The following is an 18,518-nucleotide window of genomic DNA, read 5'->3' as shown; positions in this document are numbered from 1 at the left end:
TGCCTCAGGTTCTACCTGCGCTGGTATCTCTCCTCCTCGTTCACCTTTTGCCTCAGGTTCTACCTGCGCTGGTATCTCTCCTCCTCGTTCACCTTTTGCCTCAGGTTCTATCTGCGCTGGTATCTCTCCTCCTCGTTCACCTTTTGCCTCAGGTTCTATCTGCGCTGGTATCTCTCCTCCTCGTTCACCTTTGCCTCAGGTTCTACCTGCGCTGGTATCTCTCCTCCTCGTTCACCTTTTGCCTCAGGTTCTACCTGCGCTGGTATCTCTCCTCCTCGTTCACCTTTTGCCTCAGGTTCTACCTGCGCTGGTATCTCTCCTCCTCGTTCACCTTTTGCCTCAGGTTCTACCTGCGCGCCTCGTTCACCTTTTGCCTCAGGTTCTACCTGTGCTGGTATGTCTCCACCTCGTTCACCTTTTGCCTCAGGTTCTACCTGCGCTGGTATCTCTCCACCTCGTTCACCTTTTGCCTCAGGTTCTACCTGCGCTGGTATCTCTCCACCTCGTTCACCTTTTGCATCAGGTTCTACCTGCGCTGGTATCTCTCTGCCTCGTTCACCTTTTGCCTCAGGTTCTACCTGCGCTGGTATCTCTCCACCTCGTTCACCTTTTGCCTCAAGTTCTACCTGTGCTGGTATCTCTCCTCCTCGTTCACCTTTTGCCTCAGGTTCTACCTGTGCTGGTATCTCTCCTCCTCGTTCACCTTTTGCCTCAGGTTCTACCTGCGCTGGTATCTCTCCTCCTCGTTCACCTTTTGCCTCAGGTTCTACCTGCGCTGGTATCTCTCTGCCTCGTTCACCTTTTGCCTCAGGTTCTACCTGTGCGCCTCATTCACCTTTTGCCTCAGGTTCTACCTGCGCTGGTATCTCTCCTCCTCGTTCACCTTTTGCCTCAGGTTCTACCTGCGCTGGTATCTCTCCACCTCGTTCACCTTTTGCCTCAGGTTCTACCTGTGCTGGTATCTCTCCTCCTCGTTCACCTTTTGCCTCAGGTTCTACCTGTGCTGGTATCTCTCCTCCTCGTTCACCTTTTGCCTCAGGTTCTACCTGCGCTGGTATCTCTCCTCCTCGTTCACCTTTTGCCTCAGGTTCTACCTGCGCTGGTATCTCTCTGCCTCGTTCACCTTTTGCCTCAGGTTCTACCTGTGCGCCTCATTCACCTTTTGCCTCAGGTTCTACCTGCGCTGGTATCTCTCCTCCTCGTTCACCTTTTGCCTCAGGTTCTACCTGCGCTGGTATCTCTCCTCCTCGTTCACCTTTTGCCTCAGGTTCTACCTGCGCTGGTATCTCTCCTCCTCGTTCACCTTTTGCCTCAGGTTCTACCTGCGCTGGTATCTCTCCTCCTCGTTCACCTTTTGCCTCAGGTTCTACCTGCGCTGGTATCTCTCCACCTCGTTCACCTTTTGCCTCAGGTTCTACCTGCGCGCCTCATTCACCTTTTGCCTCAGGTTCTACCTGCGCTGGTATCTTTTAATAAAATACATTTTCATGGTATTCCTTCTAACCATGCCATCTGCCCTTTCATCTATCTTTGCTGTCAAAAGCATCACAATATTGTTTTGCATCTCAGGAAGTGACATACCCTCTTGCCCTCACCTTTTTCCCCTGGGGCTTGACTGGAGTGTCGGGGTCGTAAGGTAACAGCCTGGGGACTGGATGTGCGCAGATTGTCAGCATTGTTGTCCGTGCACTTCAAGTTTTCATCACCCACAACAGTATTTCCCACCCACAGTTACATTCTGAAGAGGAGTACCCAAGACCATACCATCTGTTAATTGTCCATCTGATGATTTCTCCATTCATTTCCTTTGGTTCTTGTTCTGGAAGTTTCCATGTAGACAAGCTAGTTTTTGAGCTAGCTAGCTAAACTAGGGTTGTCGCTAACTTAAGAGTTTTAGAGGTGAATAACTTGCAGAAAGTAATCAATTACTTTGGTAAACAAACTAAATAATATTCAGACGGGTTTTATGACCTTAGAAATGACCAGATGGTCATATTTGGGTGAAGAAATCAAATAATTCCTTCAGCAACCAAAAAAGCGCATCTGCACTGACCGCCATCTTGCGCGCGCCCCGTAACGGACAGTCATTTCACCTGTTTATTTGAATACCACGGCCACAGCAGGTGACCTGTCAATAAGCGCGTGCACACTCCCTTTTGTATTTAGGGTGCATGGCTACTGAAGACGTTTTGCACCACAACCACCTCAACAATGACCTCTGGTATCTTGCCAACTAGCTATGGGCTTTCTTACACTTTTAAGTATGGGGATTAAACAATACGCATCTTGACATTCACACTGTTCTCAATCTCCACTATTTCAGGCTGTGTGTTGATGCAACGGAACAGAACAGAGCTGAAGATTAGATGGACGGGTATGAAGCAGCTAATCGTTACTTAAGTCACTGTCTTTAAAAGTCTTAAATCGGTTAAAAAAGATGCCTGAGATGTAATCTAGGGGAAACCCTGACCACCCCTCCAGGTTTGCAGGTGACGTACTGAGCGGTGGCCGGGCGTTGCTAGGCGAGGACAGCTCGGTCATGGCCCGCATGCAGAAGACGTTTTGGAAGACGAAGCAGGTTCTGATCAAGGCCACAGGGAAGAAGGAGGATGAGTACGTGGTGGCTTCTGATGCCGACCTCGACGCCAAGCTGGAGGTAGGACCCTGACCTTTAACCCCTAACGTGGTCGCTTCACCCACTGTTACTCAGTGAGAGTCTCATGCGTCCAATTCTCTCTCTGTGTTACTAACTGATCCACACGTTCTGTTTCCTGTCCAGTTCTCTCTCTGTGTTACTAACTGAAACACACGTTCTGTTTCCTGTCCAGTTCTCTCTGTGTTACTAACTGATCCACACGTTCTGTTTCCTGTCCAGGTCTCTCTCTGTGTTACTAACTGAAACACACGTTCTGTTTCCTGTCCAGTTCTCTCTCTGTGTTACTAACTGAACGTTCTGTTTCCTGTCCAGGTCTCTCTCTGTGTTACTAACTGAACGTTCTGTTTCCTGTCCAGTTCTCTCTCTGTGTTACTAACTGATCCACACGTTCTGTTTCCTGTCCAGTTCTCTCTCTGTGTTACTAACTGAAACACACGTTCTGTTTCCTGTCCAGTTCTCTCTGTGTTACTAACTGAAACACACGTTCTGTTTCCTGTCCAGTTCTCTCTGTGTTACTAACTGATCCACACGTTCTGTTTCCTGTCCAGTTCTCTCTCTGTGTTACTAACTGATCCACACGTTCTGTTTCCTGTCCAGTTCTCTCTGTGTTACTAACTGATCCACACGTTCTGTTTCCTGTCCAGGTCTCTCTCTGTGTTACTAACTGATCCACACGTTCTGTTTCCTGTCCAGGTCTCTCTCTGTGTTACTAACTGATCCACACATTCTGTTTCCTGTCCAGTTCTCTCTCTGTGTTACTAACTGATCCACACGTTCTGTTTCCTGTCCAGGTCTCTCTCTGTGTTACTAACTGATCCACACGTTCTGTTTCCTGTCCAGTTCTCTCTCTGTGTTACTAACTGATCCACACGTTCTGTTTCCTGTCCAGGTCTCTCTGTGTTACTAACTGAACGTTCTGTTTCCTGTCCAGGTCTCTCTCTGTGTTACTAACTGATCCACACGTTCTGTTTCCTGTCCAGTTCTCTCTGTGTTACTAACTGATCCACACGTTCTGTTTCCTGTCCAGTTCTCTCTGTGTTACTAACTGATCCACACGTTCTGTTTCCTGTCCAGTTCTCTCTGTGTTACTAACTGATCCACACGTTCTGTTTCCTGTCCAGTTCTCTCTGTGTTACTAACTGAAACACACGTTCTGTTTCCTGTCCAGTTCTCTCTCTGTGTTACTAACTGATCCACACGTTCTGTTTCCTGTCCAGTTCTCTCTGTGTTACTAACTGATCCACACGTTCTGTTTCCTGTCCAGTTCTCTCTCTGTGTTACTAACTGATCGACACGTTCTGTTTCCTGTCCAGTTCTCTCTCTGTGTTACTAACTGATCCACACGTTCTGTTTCCTGTCCAGTTCTCTCTGTGTTACTAACTGATCGACACGTTCTGTTTCCTGTCCAGTTCTCTCTCTGTGTTACTAACTGATCCACACGTTCTGTTTCCTGTCCAGTTCTCTCTCTGTGTTACTAACTGAACCACACGTTCTGTTTCCTGTCCAGTTCTCTCTCTGTGTTACTAACTGATCCACACGTTCTGTTTCCTGTCCAGTTCTCTCTCTGTGTTACTAACTGATCCACACGTTCTGTTTCCTGTCCAGTTCTCTCTGTGTTACTAACTGATCCACACGTTCTGTTTCCTGTCCAGTTCTCTCTGTGTTACTAACTGATCCACACGTTCTGTTTCCTGTCCAGTTCTCTCTGTGTTACTAACTGATCCACACGTTCTGTTTCCTGTCCAGTTCTCTCTCTGTGTTACTAACTAAACCACACGTTCTGTTTCCTGTCCAGTTCTCTCTCTGTGTTACTAACTGATCCACACGTTCTGTTTCCTGTCCAGTTCTCTCTCTGTGTTACTAACTGATCCACACGTTCTGTTTCCTGTCCAGTTCTCTCTGTGTTACTAACTGATCCACACGTTCTGTTTCCTGTCCAGTTCTCTCTGTGTTACTAACTGATCCACACGTTCTGTTTCCTGTCCAGTTCTCTCTGTGTTACTAACTGATCCACACGTTCTGTTTCCTGTCCAGTTCTCTCTCTGTGTTACTAACTGAACCACACGTTCTGTTTCCTGTCCAGTTCTCTCTCTGTGTTACTAACTGATCCACACGTTCTGTTTCCTGTCCAGTTCTCTCTCTGTGTTACTAACTGATCCACACGTTCTGTTTCCTGTCCAGTTCTCTCTCTGTGTTACTAACTGATCCACACGTTCTGTTTCCTGTCCAGTTCTCTCTCTGTGTTACTAACTGATCCACACGTTCTGTTTCCTGTCCAGGTCTCTCTCTGTGTTACTAACTGATCCACACGTTCTGTTTCCTGTCCAGGTCTCTCTCTGTGTTACTAACTGAACCACACGTTCTGTTTCCTGTCCAGTTCTCTCTCTGTGTTACTAACTGAACCACACGTTCTGTTTCCTGTCCAGTTCTCTCTCTGTGTTACTAACTGATCCACACGTTCTGTTTCCTGTCCAGTTCTCTCTCTGTGTTACTAACTGATCGACACGTTCTGTTTCCTGTCCAGTTCTCTCTGTGTTACTAACTGTTGTCTGGATCAGAGTAAGATAGCTCTGCAGTTTTGTCTGTATAGGACGTTTGCAGACAGGTATAACAGTAGTGTGTCTATATGATTAGATCAGCTTTGTGCTGCAGCCAGGGATCAGATACAACCTGACTCTGCCTGTCTGCCTGTCTGTCTGTCTGTCTGTCTGTCTGTCTGTCTGTCTGTCTGTCTGTCTGTCTGTCTGTCTGTCTGTCTGTCTGTCTGTCTGTCTGTCTGTCTGTCTGTCTGTCTGTCTGTCTGTCTGTCTGTCTGTCTGTCTGTCTGCCTGTCTGCCTGTCTGTCTGTCTGTCTGTCTGTCTGTCTGTCTGTCTGTCTGTCTGTCTGTCTGTCTGTCTGTCTGTCTGTCTGTCTGTCTGTCTGTCTGTCTCTCTAGTTGTTCCACTCGGTCCAGACCACCTCCACTGAGCTGCTGAAGGTGATTGAGAAATACCAGCGGAGGATCACACGTGAGTTACCCCTGTTACTACGATTACCACTTTATTAAATTCAGACCAGGAAATAGACAGAGGATAATACTGTTCTCTTCCCTGAGAACCCCACTCTCCCTCCCTGTATGTTCCAGACCTGTCTCAGGAGGGTTAGGTTATGTTGAGGTTATGTTAGGTTATGTTGAGGTTATGACATTCCTGTGTTCCAGACCTGTCTCAGGAGTGTTAGGTTATGTTGAGGTTATGTTAGGTTATGTTGAGGTTATGACATTCCTGTGTTCCAGACCTGTCTCAGGAGGGTTAGGTTATGTTGAGGTTATGACATTCCTGTGTTCAAGACCTGTCTCAGGAGGGTTAGGTTATGTTGAGGTTGGGTTAGGGTTATGTTGAGGTTATGACATTCCTGTGTTCCAGACCTGTCTCAGGAGGGTTAGGTTATGTTGAGGTTATGACATTCCTGTGTTCCAGACCTGTCTCAGGAGGGTTAGGTTATGTTGAGGTTATGACATTCCTGTGTTCCAGACCTGTCTCAGGAGGGTTAGGTTATGTTGAGGTTATGACATTCCTGTGTTCCAGACCTGTCTCAGGAGGGTTAGGTTATGTTGAGGTTATGTTAGGTTATGACATTCCTGTGTTCCAGACCTGTCTCAGGAGGGTTAGGTTATGTTGAGTTTGGGTTAGGTTATGTTGAGTTTGGGTTAGGTTATGTTAGGGTTATGTTGAGGTTATGTTAGGTTATGTTGAGGTTGTGACATTCCTGTGTTCCAGACCTGTCTCAGGAGGGTAATGGTTAGGTTATGTTGAGGTTATGTTAGGTTATGTTGAGGTTGCGACATTCCTGTGTTCCAGACCTGTCTCAGGAGGGTAATGGTTAGGTTATGTTGAGGTTATGTTAGGTTATGTTGAGGTTGTGACATTCCTGTGTTCCAGACCTGTCTCAGGAGGGTAATGGTTAGGTTATGTTGAGGTTATGTTAGGTTATGTTGAGGTTGTGACATTCCTGTGTTCCAGACCTGTCTCAGGAGGGTAATGGTTAGGTTATGTTGAGGTTATGTTAGGTTATGTTGAGGTTGTGACATTCCTGTGTTCCAGACCTGTCTCAGGAGGAGAATGAGTTGGGGATGTTTCTGAGGTTCCAGGCAGAACACGACCGCACCAAGGCTGGAAACATGATGGACGCAACCAGCAAGGCCCTGTGTGCCTCAGCCAAGCAGAGGTCAGAACCATCCTCACCCCTAACCCAGCAAGGCCCTGTAGAGGTCAGAACCATCCTCACCCCTAACCCAGCAAGGCCCTGTAGAGGTCAGAACCATCCTAACCCAGCAAGGCCCTGTAGAGGTCAGAACCATCCTAACCCAGCAAGGCCCTGTAGAGGTCAGAACCATCCTAACCCAGCAAGGCCCTGTAGAGGTCAGAACCATCCTCACCCCTAACCCAGCAAGGCCCTGTGTTTCCCGGACCCAGAGTTAATACTGGATCTGCTATGTTAATGTGTCAGGCTGGTCCTGTGCCCACCCCCAGAGTTAATACTGGATCTGCTATGTTAATGTGTCAGGCTGGTCCTGTGCCCGTCCCCAGAGTTAATACTGGATCTGCTATGTTAATGTGTCAGGCTGGTCCTGTGCCCACCCCCAGAGTTAATACTGGATCTGCTATGTTAATGTGTCAGGCTGGTCCTGTGCCCACCCCCAGAGTTAATACTGGATCTGCTATGTTAATGTGTCAGGCTGGTCCTGTGCCCGTCCCCAGAGTTAATACTGGATCTGCTATGTTAATGTGTCAGGCTGGTCCTGTGCCCACCCTTACACCGGATGGAGCAGGAGGTGGAGACGTTTCGGCGGCGTGCGATCGCTGACACGCTCCTGACCGTGACCCGGATGGAGAAATCCAGGACGGAATACCGTGGAGCGCTGCTCTGGATGAAGGATGTCTCTCAGGAACTCGACCCGGACACCTGTAAACATCTGGACAAGTTCCGCAAGGTGTGTTAACCCTGTGTGTATGGTCCACCAGGTACTGTGTGTATGGTCCACCAGGTACTGTGTGTATGGTCCACCAGGTACTGTGTGTATGGTCCACCAGGTACTGTGTGTATGGTCCACCAGGTACTGTGTGTATGGTCCACCAGGTACTGTGTGTATGGTCCACCAGGTACTGTGTGTATGGTCCACCAGGTACTGTGTGTATGGTCCACCAGGTACTGTGTGTATGGTCCACCAGGTACTGTGTGTATGGTCCACCAGGTACTGTGTGTATGGTCCACCAGGTACTGTGTGTATGGTCCACCAGGTACTGTGTGTATGGTCCACCAGGTACTGTGTGTATGGTCCACCAGGTACTGTGTGTATGGTCCACCAGGTACTGTGTGTATGGTCCACCAGGTACTGTGTGTATGGTCCACCAGGTACTGTGTGTGTGGTCCACCAGGTACTGTGTGTGTGGTCCACCAGGTACTGTGTGTGTGGTCCACCAGGTACTGTGTGTGTGGTCCACCAGGTACTGTGTGTGTGGTCCACCAGGTACTGTGTGTATGGTCCACCAGGTACTGTGTGTATGGTCCACCAGGTACTGTGTGTATGGTCCACCAGGTACTGTGTGTATGGTCCACCAGGTACTGTGTGTATGGTCCACCAGGTACTGTGTGTATGGTCCACCAGGTACTGTGTGTATGGTCCACCAGGTACTGTGTGTATGGTCCACCAGGTACTGTGTGTATGGTCCACCAGGTACTGTGTGTATGGTCCACCAGGTACTGTGTGTATGGTCCACCAGGTACTGTGTGTATGGTCCACCAGGTACTGTGTGTATGGTCCACCAGGTACTGTGTGTATGGTCCACCAGGTACTGTGTGTATGGTCCACCAGGTACTGTGTGTATGGTCCACCAGGTACTGTGTGTATGGTCCACCAGGTACTGTGTGTGTGGTCCACCAGGTACTGTGTGTGTGGTCCACCAGGTACTGTGTGTGTGGTCCACCAGGTACTGTGTGTGTGGTCCACCAGGTACTGTGTGTATGGTCCACCAGGTACTGTGTGTATGGTCCACCAGGTACTGTGTGTATGGTCCACCAGGTACTGTGTGTATGGTCCACCAGGTACTGTGTGTATGGTCCACCAGGTACTGTGTGTATGGTCCACCAGGTACTGTGTGTATGGTCCACCAGGTACTGTGTGTATGGTCCACCAGGTACTGTGTGTGTGGTCCACCAGGTACTGTGTGTGTGGTCCACCAGGTACTGTGTGTGTGGTCCACCAGGTACTGTGTGTATGGTCCACCAGGTACTGTGTGTGTGGTCCACCAGGTACTGTGTGTATGGTCCACCAGGTACTGTGTGTATGGTCCACCAGGTACTGTGTGTATGGTCCACCAGGTACTGTGTGTATGGTCCACCAGGTACTGTGTGTATGGTCCACCAGGTACTGTGTGTATGGCCCACCAGGTGCTGTGTGTGTTAACCCTGTGTGTGTGGTCCACCAGGTACTGTGTGTATGGTCCACCAGGTACTGTGTGTATGGTCCACCAGGTACTGTGTGTATGGTCCACCAGGTACTGTGTGTGTGGTCCACCAGGTACTGTGTGTATGGTCCACCAGGTACTGTGTGTATGGTCCACCAGGTACTGTGTGTATGGTCCACCAGGTACTGTGTGTATGGTCCACCAGGTACTGTGTGTATGGCCCACCAGGTGCTGTGTGTGTTAACCCTGTGTGTATGGTCCACCAGGTACTGTGTGTGTTAACCTGTGTGTATGGTCCACCAGGTACTGTGTGTATGGCCCACCAGGTGCTGTGTGTGTTAACCCTGTGTGTATGGCCCACCAGGTACTGTGTGTGTTAACCCTGTGTGTATGGCCCACCAGGTGCTGTGTGTGTTAACCCTGTGTGTGTGGTCCACCAGGTACTGTGTGTGTTAACCCTGTGTGTGTGGTCCACCAGGTACTCTGTGTGTTAACCCTGTGTGTATGGTCCACCAGGTACTGTGTGTGTTAACCCTGTGTGTGTGGTCCACCAGGTACTGTGTGTGTTAACCCTGTGTGTATGGCCCACCAGGTACTGTGTGTGTTAACCCTGTGTGTATGGCCCACCAGGTGCTGTGTGTGTTAACCCTGTGTGTATGGCCCACCAGGTGCTGTGTGTGTTAACCCTGTGTGTATGGTCCACCAGGTGCTGTGTGTGTTAACCCTGTGTGTATGGCCCACCAGGTACTGTGTGTGTTAACCCTGTGTGTATGGCCCACCAGGTGCTGTGTGTGTTAACCCTGTGTGTATGGCCCACCAGGTGCTGTGTGTATGGCCCACCAGGTGCTGTGTGTGTTAACCCTGTGTGTATGGCCCACCAGGTACTGTGTGTGTTAACCCTGTGTGTATGGCCCACCAGGTGCTGTGTGTGTTAACCCTGTGTGTATGGCCCACCAGGTGCTGTGTGTATGGCCCACCAGGTACTGTGTGTGTTAACCCTGTGTGTATGGCCCACCAGGTGCTGTGTGTGTTAACCCTGTGTGTATGGCCCACCAGGTGCTGTGTGTGTTAACCCTGTGTGTATGGCCCACCAGGTGCTGTGTGTATGGCCCACCAGGTGCTGTGTGTATGGCCCACCAGGTGCTGTGTGTGTTAACCCTGTGTGTATGGCCCACCAGGTACTGTGTGTGTTAACCCTGTGTGTATGGCCCACCAGGTGCTGTGTGTGTTAACCCTGTGTGTATGGTCCACCAGGTACTGTGTGTGGTAACCCTGTGTGTATGGCCCACCAGGTGCTGTGTGTGTTAACCCTGTGTGTGTGGTCCACCAGGTGCTGTGTGTATGGCCCACCAGGTGCAGTGTGTGTTAACCCTGTGTGTATGGTGCACCAGGTACTGTGTGTGTTAACCCTGTGTGTATGGCCCACCAGGTGCAGTGTGTGTTAACCTGTGTGTATGGCCCACCAGGTGCTGTGTGTGTTAACCCTGTGTGTATGGTCCACCAGGTACTGTGTGTATGGCCCACCAGGTGCTGTGTGTGTTAACCCTGTGTGTATGGCCCACCAGGTAGTGTGTGTGTTAACCCTGTGTGTATGGTCCACCAGGTACTGTGTGTATGGCCCACCAGGTGCTGTGTGTGTTAACCCTGTGTGTATGGCCCACCAGGTGCTGTGTGTGTTAACCCTGTGTGTATGGCCTACCAGGTGCTGTGTGTGTTAACCCTGTGTGTATGGCCCACCAGGTGCTGTGTGTATGGCCCACCAGGTGCTGTGTGTGTTAACCCTGTGTGTATGGCCCACCAGGTACTGTGTGTATGGCCCACCAGGTACTGTGTGTGTTAACCCTGTGTGTATGGCCCACCAGGTACTGTGTGTGTTTACCCTGTGTGTATGGCCCACCAGGTGCTGTGTGTATGGCCCACCAGGTGCTGTGTGTATGGCCCACCAGGTACTGTGTGTATGGCCCACCAGGTACTGTGTGTGTGTGTTAACCCTGTGTGTATGGCCCACCAGGTGCTGTGTGTGTTAAACCTGTGTGTATGGCCCACCAGGTACTGTGTGTGTTAACCCTGTGTGTATGGCCCACCAGGTACTGTGTGTGTTAACCCTGTGTGTATGGCCCACCAGGTACTGTGTGTGTTAACCCTGTGTGTATGGCCCACCAGGTGCTGTGTGTGTTAACCCTGTGTGTATGGCCCACCAGGTGCTGTGTGTGTTAAACCTGTGTGTATGGCCCACCAGGTACTGTGTGTGTTAACCCTGTGTGTATGGCCCACCAGGTACTGTGTGTGTTAACCCTGTGTGTATGGCCCACCAGGTACTGTGTGTGTTAACCCTGTGTGTATGGCCCACCAGGTGCTGTGTGTGTTAACCCTGTGTGTATGGTCCACCAGGTGCTGTGTGTGTTAACCCTGTGTGTATGGCCCACCAGGTGCAGTCCCAGGTCAGAGGTTCGAAGGATCTGTTTGAGAAGCTGAAGAACGATGTCTGTCAGAAGGTCGACATGCTGGGAGCCTCCCGTTGTAACATGCTGTCTCACTCCCTCTGCACATACCAGGTCTGTCTGTCTATCTGTCTCACTCCCTCTGCACATACCAGGTCTGTCTGTCTATCTGTCTCACTCCCTCTGTTCATACCAGGTCTGTCTGTCTATCTGTCTCACTCCCTCTGCACATACCAGGTCTGTCTGTCTATCTGTCTCACTCCCTCTGTTCATACCAGGTCTGTCTGTCTATCTGTCTCACTCCCTCTGCACATACCAGGTCCGTCTGTCTATCTGTCTCACTCCCTCTGCTCATACCAGGTCTGTCTGTCTATCTATCTCACTCCCTCTGCACATACCAGGTCTGTCTGTCTGTCTGTCTGTCTGTCTGTCTGTCTGTCTGTTCTACCAGGTCTGTCTGTGTGTCGTTGCATAGTAGCTGTCTGTGTGTGTCGTTGCATAGTAGCGGTCTGTGTGTGTCGTTGCATAGTAGCGGTCTGTGTGTGTCGTTGCATAGTAGCGGTCTGTGTGTGTCGTTGCATAGTAGCGGTCTGTGTGTGTCGTTGCATAGTAGCGGTGTGTGTGTGTCGTTGCATAGTAGCGGTCTGTGTGTGTCGTTGCATAGTAGCGGTGTGTGTGTGTCGTTGCATAGTAGCGGTCTGTGTGTGTCGTTGCATAGTAGCGGTGTGTGTGTGTCGTTGCATAGTAGCGGTCTGTGTGTGTCGTTGCATAGTAGCGGTGTGTGTGTGTCGTTGCATAGTAGCGGTCTGTGTGTGTCGTTGCATACTAGCGGTGTGTGTGTGTCGTTGCATAGTAGCGGTCTGTGTGTGTCGTTGCATAGTAGCGGTGTGTGTGTGTCGTTGCATAGTAGCGGTCTGTGCGTGTCGTTGCATAGTAGCGGTCTGTGTGTGTCGTTGCATAGTAGCGGTGTGTGTGTGTCGTTGCATAGTAGCGGTCTGTGTGTGTCGTTGCATAGTAGCGGTGTGTGCGTTTCGTTGCATAGTAGCGGTCTGTGCGTGTCGTTGCATAGTAGCGGTCTGTGTGTGTCGTTGCATAGTAGCGGTGTGTGCGTTTCGTTGCATAGTAGCGGTCTGTGCGTATCGTTGCATAGTAGCGGTCTGTGCGTGTCGTTGCATAGTAGCGGTGTGTGCGTTTCGTTGCATAGTAGCGGTGTGTGTGTCTCGTTGCATAGTAGCGGTCTGTGCGTGTCGTTGCATAGTAGCGGTGTGTGCGTTTCGTTGCATAGTAGCGGTGTGTGTGTCTCGTTGCATAGTAGCGGTCTGTGTGTGTCGTTGCATAGTAGCGGTCTGTGCGTATCGTTGCATAGTAGCGGTCTGTGCGTGTCGTTGCATAGTAGCGGTGTGTGCGTATCGTTGCATAGTAGCGGTCTGTGCGTGTCGTTGCATAGTAGCGGTCTGTGCGTGTCGTTGCATAGTAGCGGTGTGTGCGTTTCGTTGCATAGTAGCGGTCTGTGCGTATCGTTGCATAGTAGCGGTCTGTGCGTGTCGTTGCATAGTAGCGGTCTGTGTGTGTCGTTGCATAGTAGTGGTCTGTGTGTGTCGTTGCATAGTAGCGGTCTGTGTGTGTTAATGCATAGTAGCGGTCTGTGTGTGTCGTTGCATAGTAGCGGTCTGTGTAAGTCGTTGCATAGTAGCGGTCTGTTAGTAGCGGTCTGTGTGTGTCGTTGCATAGTAGCGGTCTGTGTGTGTCGTTGCATAGTAGCGGTCTGTGTGTGTCGTTGCATAGTAGCGGTCTGTGTGTGTCGTTGCATAGTAGCGGTCTGTGTGTGTCGTTGCATAGTAGCGGTATGTGCGTGTCGTTGCATAGTAGCGGTCTGTGTGTGTCGTTGCATAGTGGCGGTCTGTGCGTGTCGTTGCATAGTAGCGGTCTGTACGTGTCGTTGCATAGTAGCGGTGTGTGTGTGTCGTTGCATAGTAGCGGTCTGTGTGTCGTTGCATAGTAGCGGTCTGTTAGTAGCGGTCTGTGTGTGTCGTTGCATAGTAGCGGTCTGTGTGTGTCGTTGCCTAGTAGCGGTCTGTGTGTGTCGTTGCATAGTAGCGGTCTGTGTGTGTCGTTGCATAGTGGCGGTCTGTGCGTGTCGTTGCATAGTAGCGGTCTGTGCGTGTCGTTGCATAGTAGCGGTCTGTGCGTGTCGTTGCATAGTAGCGGTCTGTGCGTGTCGTTGCATAGTAGCGGTGTGTGTGTTTCTCGTTGCATAGTAGAGGTCTGTGTGTGTCGTTGCATAGTAGCGGTCTGTGTGTGTCGTTGCATAGTAGCTGTCTGTGTGTGTCGTTGCATAGTAGCGGTCTGTGTGTGTCGTTGCATAGTAGCGGTCTGTGTGTGTCGTTGCATAGTAGCGGTCTGTGTGTGTCGTTGCATAGTAGCGGTCTGTGCGTGTCGTTGCATAGTAGCGGTCTGTGCGTGTCGTTGCATAGTAGCGGTCTGTGCGTGTCGTTGCATAGTAGCGGTCTGTGTGTGTCGTTGCATAGTAGCGGTCTGTGCGTGTCGTTGCATAGTAGCGGTCTGTGTGTGTCGTTGCATAGTAGCGGTCTGTGTGTGTCGTTGCATAGTAGCGGTGTGTGTGTCTCGTTGCATAGTAGAGGTCTGTGTGTGTCGTTGCATAGTAGCGGTCTGTGTGTGTCGTTGCATAGTAGCTGTCTGTGTGTGTCGTTGCATAGTAGCGGTCTGTGTGTGTCGTTGCATAGTAGCGGTCTGTGTGTGTCGTTGCATAGTAGCGGCCTGTGTGTGTCGTTGCATAGTAGCGGTCTGTGCGTGTCGTTGCATAGTAGCGGTCTGTGCGTGTCGTTGCATAGTAGCGGTCTGTGCGTGTCGTTGCATAGTAGCGGTCTGTGTGTGTCGTTGCATAGTAGCGGTCTGTGCGTATCGTTGCATAGTAGCGGTGTGTGCGTGTCGTTGCATAGTAGCGGTCTGTGCGTGTCGTTGCATAGTAGCGGTCTGTGCGTGTCGTTGCATAGTAGCGGTATGTGTGTGTCGTTGCATTGTGGCGGTCTGTGCGTGTCGTTGCATAGTAGCTGTCTGTGTGTGTCGTTGCATAGTAGCGGTGTGTGTGTGTCGTTGCATAGTAGCGGTCTGTGCGTGTCGTTGCATAGTAGCGGTATGTGTGTGTCGTTGCATAGTAGCGGTCTGTGAGTGTCGTTGCATAGTAGCGGTCTGTGAGTGTCGTTGCATAGTAGCGGTCTGTGCGTGTCGTTGCATAGTAGCGGTCTGCGAGTGTCGTTGCATACTAGCGGTGTGCGTGTGTCGTTGCATAGTAGCGGTCTGTGTGTGTCGTTGCATAGTAGCGTTCTGTGAGTGTCGTTGCATAGTAGCGGTCTGTGTGTGTCGTTGCATACTAGCGGTGTGTGTGTGTCGTTGCATAGTAGCGGTCTGTGTGTGTCGTTGCATAGTAGCGGTCTGTGTGTGTCGTTGCATAGTGGCGGTCTGTGCGTGTCGTTGCATAGTAGCGGTCTGTGCGTGTCGTTGCATAGTAGCGGTCTGTGTGTGTCGTTGCATAGTAGCGGTCTGTTAGTAGCGGTCTGTGCGTGTCGTTGCATAGTAGCGGTCTGTGTGTGTGTCGTTGCATAGTAGCGGTCTGTGCGTGTCGTTGCATAGTAGCGGTCTGTGTGTGTGTCGTTGCATAGTAGCGGTGTGTGCGTGTCGTTGCATAGTAGCGGTCTGTGTGTGTGTCGTTGCATAGTAGCGGTCTGTGTGTGTCGTTGCATAGTAGCGGTCTGTGTGTGTCGTTGCATAGTAGCGGTCTGTGCGTGTCGTTGCATAGTAGCGGTCTGTGCGTGTCGTTGCATAGTAGCGGTCTGTGTGTGTCGTTGCATAGTAGCGGTCTGTGCGTGTCGTTGCATAGTAGCGGTCTGTGCGTGTCGTTGCATAGTAGCGGTCTGTGTGTGTCGTTGCATAGTAGCAGTCTGTGCGTGTCGTTGCATAGTAGCGGTGTGTGCGTGTCGTTGCATAGTAGCGGTCTGTGTGTGTCGTTGCATAGTAGCGGTCTGTGCGTGTCGTTGCATAGTAGCGGTGTGTGCGTGTCGTTGCATAGTAGCGGTCTGTGCGTGTCGTTGCATAGTAGCGGTGTGTGCGTGTCGTTGCATAGTAGCGGTGTGTGTGTGTCGTTGCATAGTAGCGGTCTGTGCGTGTCGTTGCATAGTAGCGGTCTGTGTGTGTCGTTGCATAGTAGCGGTCTGTGAGTGTCGTTGCATAGTAGCGGTCTGTGTGTGTCGTTGCATAGTAGCTGTCTGTGTGTGTCGTTGCATAGTAGCGGTCTGTGCGTGTCGTTGCATAGTAGCGGTCTGTGCGTGTCGTTGCATAGTAGCGGTCTGTGTGTGTCGTTGCATAGTAGCGGTCTGTGAGTGTCGTTGCATAGTAGCGGTCTGTGTGTGTCGTTGCATAGTAGCTGTCTGTGTGTGTCGTTGCATAGTAGCGGTCTGTGCGTGTCGTTGCATAGTAGCGGTCTGTGTGTGTCGTTGCATAGTAGCGGTGTGTGTGTGTCGTTGCATAGTAGCGGTCTGTGTGTGTCGTTGCATAGTAGCGGTGTGTGTGTGTCGTTGCATAGTAGCGGTCTGTGTGTGTCGTTGCATAGTAGCGGTGTGTGTGTGTCGTTGCATAGTAGCGGTCTGTGTGTGTCGTTGCATACTAGCGGTGTGTGTGTGTCGTTGCATAGTAGCGGTCTGTGTGTGTCGTTGCATAGTAGCGGTGTGTGTGTGTCGTTGCATAGTAGCGGTCTGTGCGTGTCGTTGCATAGTAGCGGTCTGTGTGTGTCGTTGCATAGTAGCGGTGTGTGTGTGTCGTTGCATAGTAGCGGTCTGTGTGTGTCGTTGCATAGTAGCGGTGTGTGCGTTTCGTTGCATAGTAGCGGTCTGTGCGTGTCGTTGCATAGTAGCGGTCTGTGTGTGTCGTTGCATAGTAGCGGTGTGTGCGTTTCGTTGCATAGTAGCGGTCTGTGCGTATCGTTGCATAGTAGCGGTCTGTGCGTGTCGTTGCATAGTAGCGGTGTGTGCGTTTCGTTGCATAGTAGCGGTGTGTGTGTCTCGTTGCATAGTAGCGGTCTGTGCGTGTCGTTGCATAGTAGCGGTGTGTGCGTTTCGTTGCATAGTAGCGGTGTGTGTGTCTCGTTGCATAGTAGCGGTCTGTGTGTGTCGTTGCATAGTAGCGGTCTGTGCGTATCGTTGCATAGTAGCGGTCTGTGCGTGTCGTTGCATAGTAGCGGTGTGTGCGTATCGTTGCATAGTAGCGGTCTGTGCGTGTCGTTGCATAGTAGCGGTCTGTGCGTGTCGTTGCATAGTAGCGGTGTGTGCGTTTCGTTGCATAGTAGCGGTCTGTGCGTATCGTTGCATAGTAGCGGTCTGTGCGTGTCGTTGCATAGTAGCGGTCTGTGTGTGTCGTTGCATAGTAGTGGTCTGTGTGTGTCGTTGCATAGTAGCGGTCTGTGTGTGTTAATGCATAGTAGCGGTCTGTGTGTGTCGTTGCATAGTAGCGGTCTGTGTAAGTCGTTGCATAGTAGCGGTCTGTTAGTAGCGGTCTGTGTGTGTCGTTGCATAGTAGCGGTCTGTGTGTGTCGTTGCATAGTAGCGGTCTGTGTGTGTCGTTGCATAGTAGCGGTCTGTGTGTGTCGTTGCATAGTAGCGGTCTGTGTGTGTCGTTGCATAGTAGCGGTCTGTGCGTGTCGTTGCATAGTAGCGGTCTGTGTGTGTCGTTGCATAGTGGCGGTCTGTGCGTGTCGTTGCATAGTAGCGGTCTGTACGTGTCGTTGCATAGTAGCGGTGTGTGTGTGTCGTTGCATAGTAGCGGTCTGTGTGTCGTTGCATAGTAGCGGTCTGTTAGTAGCGGTCTGTGTGTGTCGTTGCATAGTAGCGGTCTGTGTGTGTCGTTGCATAGTAGCGGTCTGTGTGTGTCGTTGCATAGTAGCGGTCTGTGTGTGTCGTTGCATAGTGGCGGTCTGTGCGTGTCGTTGCATAGTAGCGGTCTGTGCGTGTCGTTGCATAGTAGCGGTCTGTGCGTGTCGTTGCATAGTAGCGGTCTGTGCGTGTCGTTGCATAGTAGCGGTCTGTGTGTGTCGTTGCATAGTAGCGGTGTGTGTGTCTCGTTGCATAGTAGAGGTCTGTGTGTGTCGTTGCATAGTAGCGGTCTGTGTGTGTCGTTGCATAGTAGCTGTCTGTGTGTGTCGTTGCATAGTAGCGGTCTGTGTGTGTCGTTGCATAGTAGCGGTCTGTGTGTGTCGTTGCATAGTAGCGGCCTGTGTGTGTCGTTGCATAGTAGCGGTCTGTGCGTGTCGTTGCATAGTAGCGGTCTGTGCGTGTCGTTGCATAGTAGCGGTCTGTGCGTGTCGTTGCACAGTAGCGGTCTGTGTGTGTCGTTGCATAGTAGCGGTCTGTGCGTATCGTTGCATAGTAGCGGTGTGTGCGTGTCGTTGCATAGTAGCGGTCTGTGCGTGTCGTTGCATAGTAGCGGTCTGTGCGTGTCGTTGCATAGTAGCGGTATGTGTGTGTCGTTGCATTGTGGCGGTCTGTGCGTGTCGTTGCATAGTAGCTGTCTGTGTGTGTCGTTGCATAGTAGCGGTGTGTGCGTGTCGTTGCATAGTAGCGGTCTGTGCGTGTCGTTGCATAGTAGCGGTATGTGTGTGTCGTTGCATAGTAGCGGTGTGTGCGTGTCGTTGCATAGTGGCGGTCTGTGCGTTTCGTTGCATAGTAGCGGTCTGTGCGTGTCGTTGCATAGTAGCGGTCTGTGTGTGTCGTTGCATAGTGGCGGTCTGTGCGTGTCGTTGCATAGTAGCGGTCTGTGTGTGTCGTTGCATAGTGGCGGTCTGTGCGTGTCGTTGCATAGTAGAGGTCTGTGTGTGTCGTTGCATAGTAGCGGTCTGTGCGTGTCGTTGCATAGTAGCGGTCTGTGTGTGTCGTTGCATAGTGGCGGTCTGTGCGTGTCGTTGCATA

At 51.0% G+C, this 18,518-nt stretch overlaps 1 protein-coding gene across 5 annotated transcripts in view; it reads left to right on the top strand.

Annotated features, from left to right (window-relative positions):
• The window catches only part of LOC139532898 (islet cell autoantigen 1-like protein), a 66,389-nt gene that overhangs the window by 11,177 nt on the left and 36,694 nt on the right, over positions 1 to 18,518 (top strand). For all 5 annotated transcript variants that reach the window (XR_011666676.1, XR_011666678.1, XR_011666677.1 and 2 more), the window contains exons 2-7: positions 2,324 to 2,374; positions 2,482 to 2,656; positions 5,593 to 5,665; positions 6,740 to 6,863; positions 7,431 to 7,629; positions 11,533 to 11,658. Coding sequence is in view for 1 of the 5 variants with exons in the window: in XM_071331062.1 (XP_071187163.1) it covers positions 2,367 to 2,374; positions 2,482 to 2,656; positions 5,593 to 5,665; positions 6,740 to 6,863; positions 7,431 to 7,629; positions 11,533 to 11,658 (705 nt within the window). In the remaining 4 variants the exon portion in view is untranslated. The remainder of the gene's footprint in view (positions 1 to 2,323; positions 2,375 to 2,481; positions 2,657 to 5,592; positions 5,666 to 6,739; positions 6,864 to 7,430; positions 7,630 to 11,532; positions 11,659 to 18,518) is intronic.

Source organism: Salvelinus alpinus, chromosome 10 (genome assembly GCF_045679555.1).
Source record: "Salvelinus alpinus chromosome 10, SLU_Salpinus.1, whole genome shotgun sequence".
Classification (NCBI taxonomy): domain Eukaryota; kingdom Metazoa; phylum Chordata; class Actinopteri; order Salmoniformes; family Salmonidae; genus Salvelinus; species Salvelinus alpinus.
Note: the sequence above shows the minus strand (reverse complement) of the source record. Positions and strands in the feature narration are given on the sequence as shown.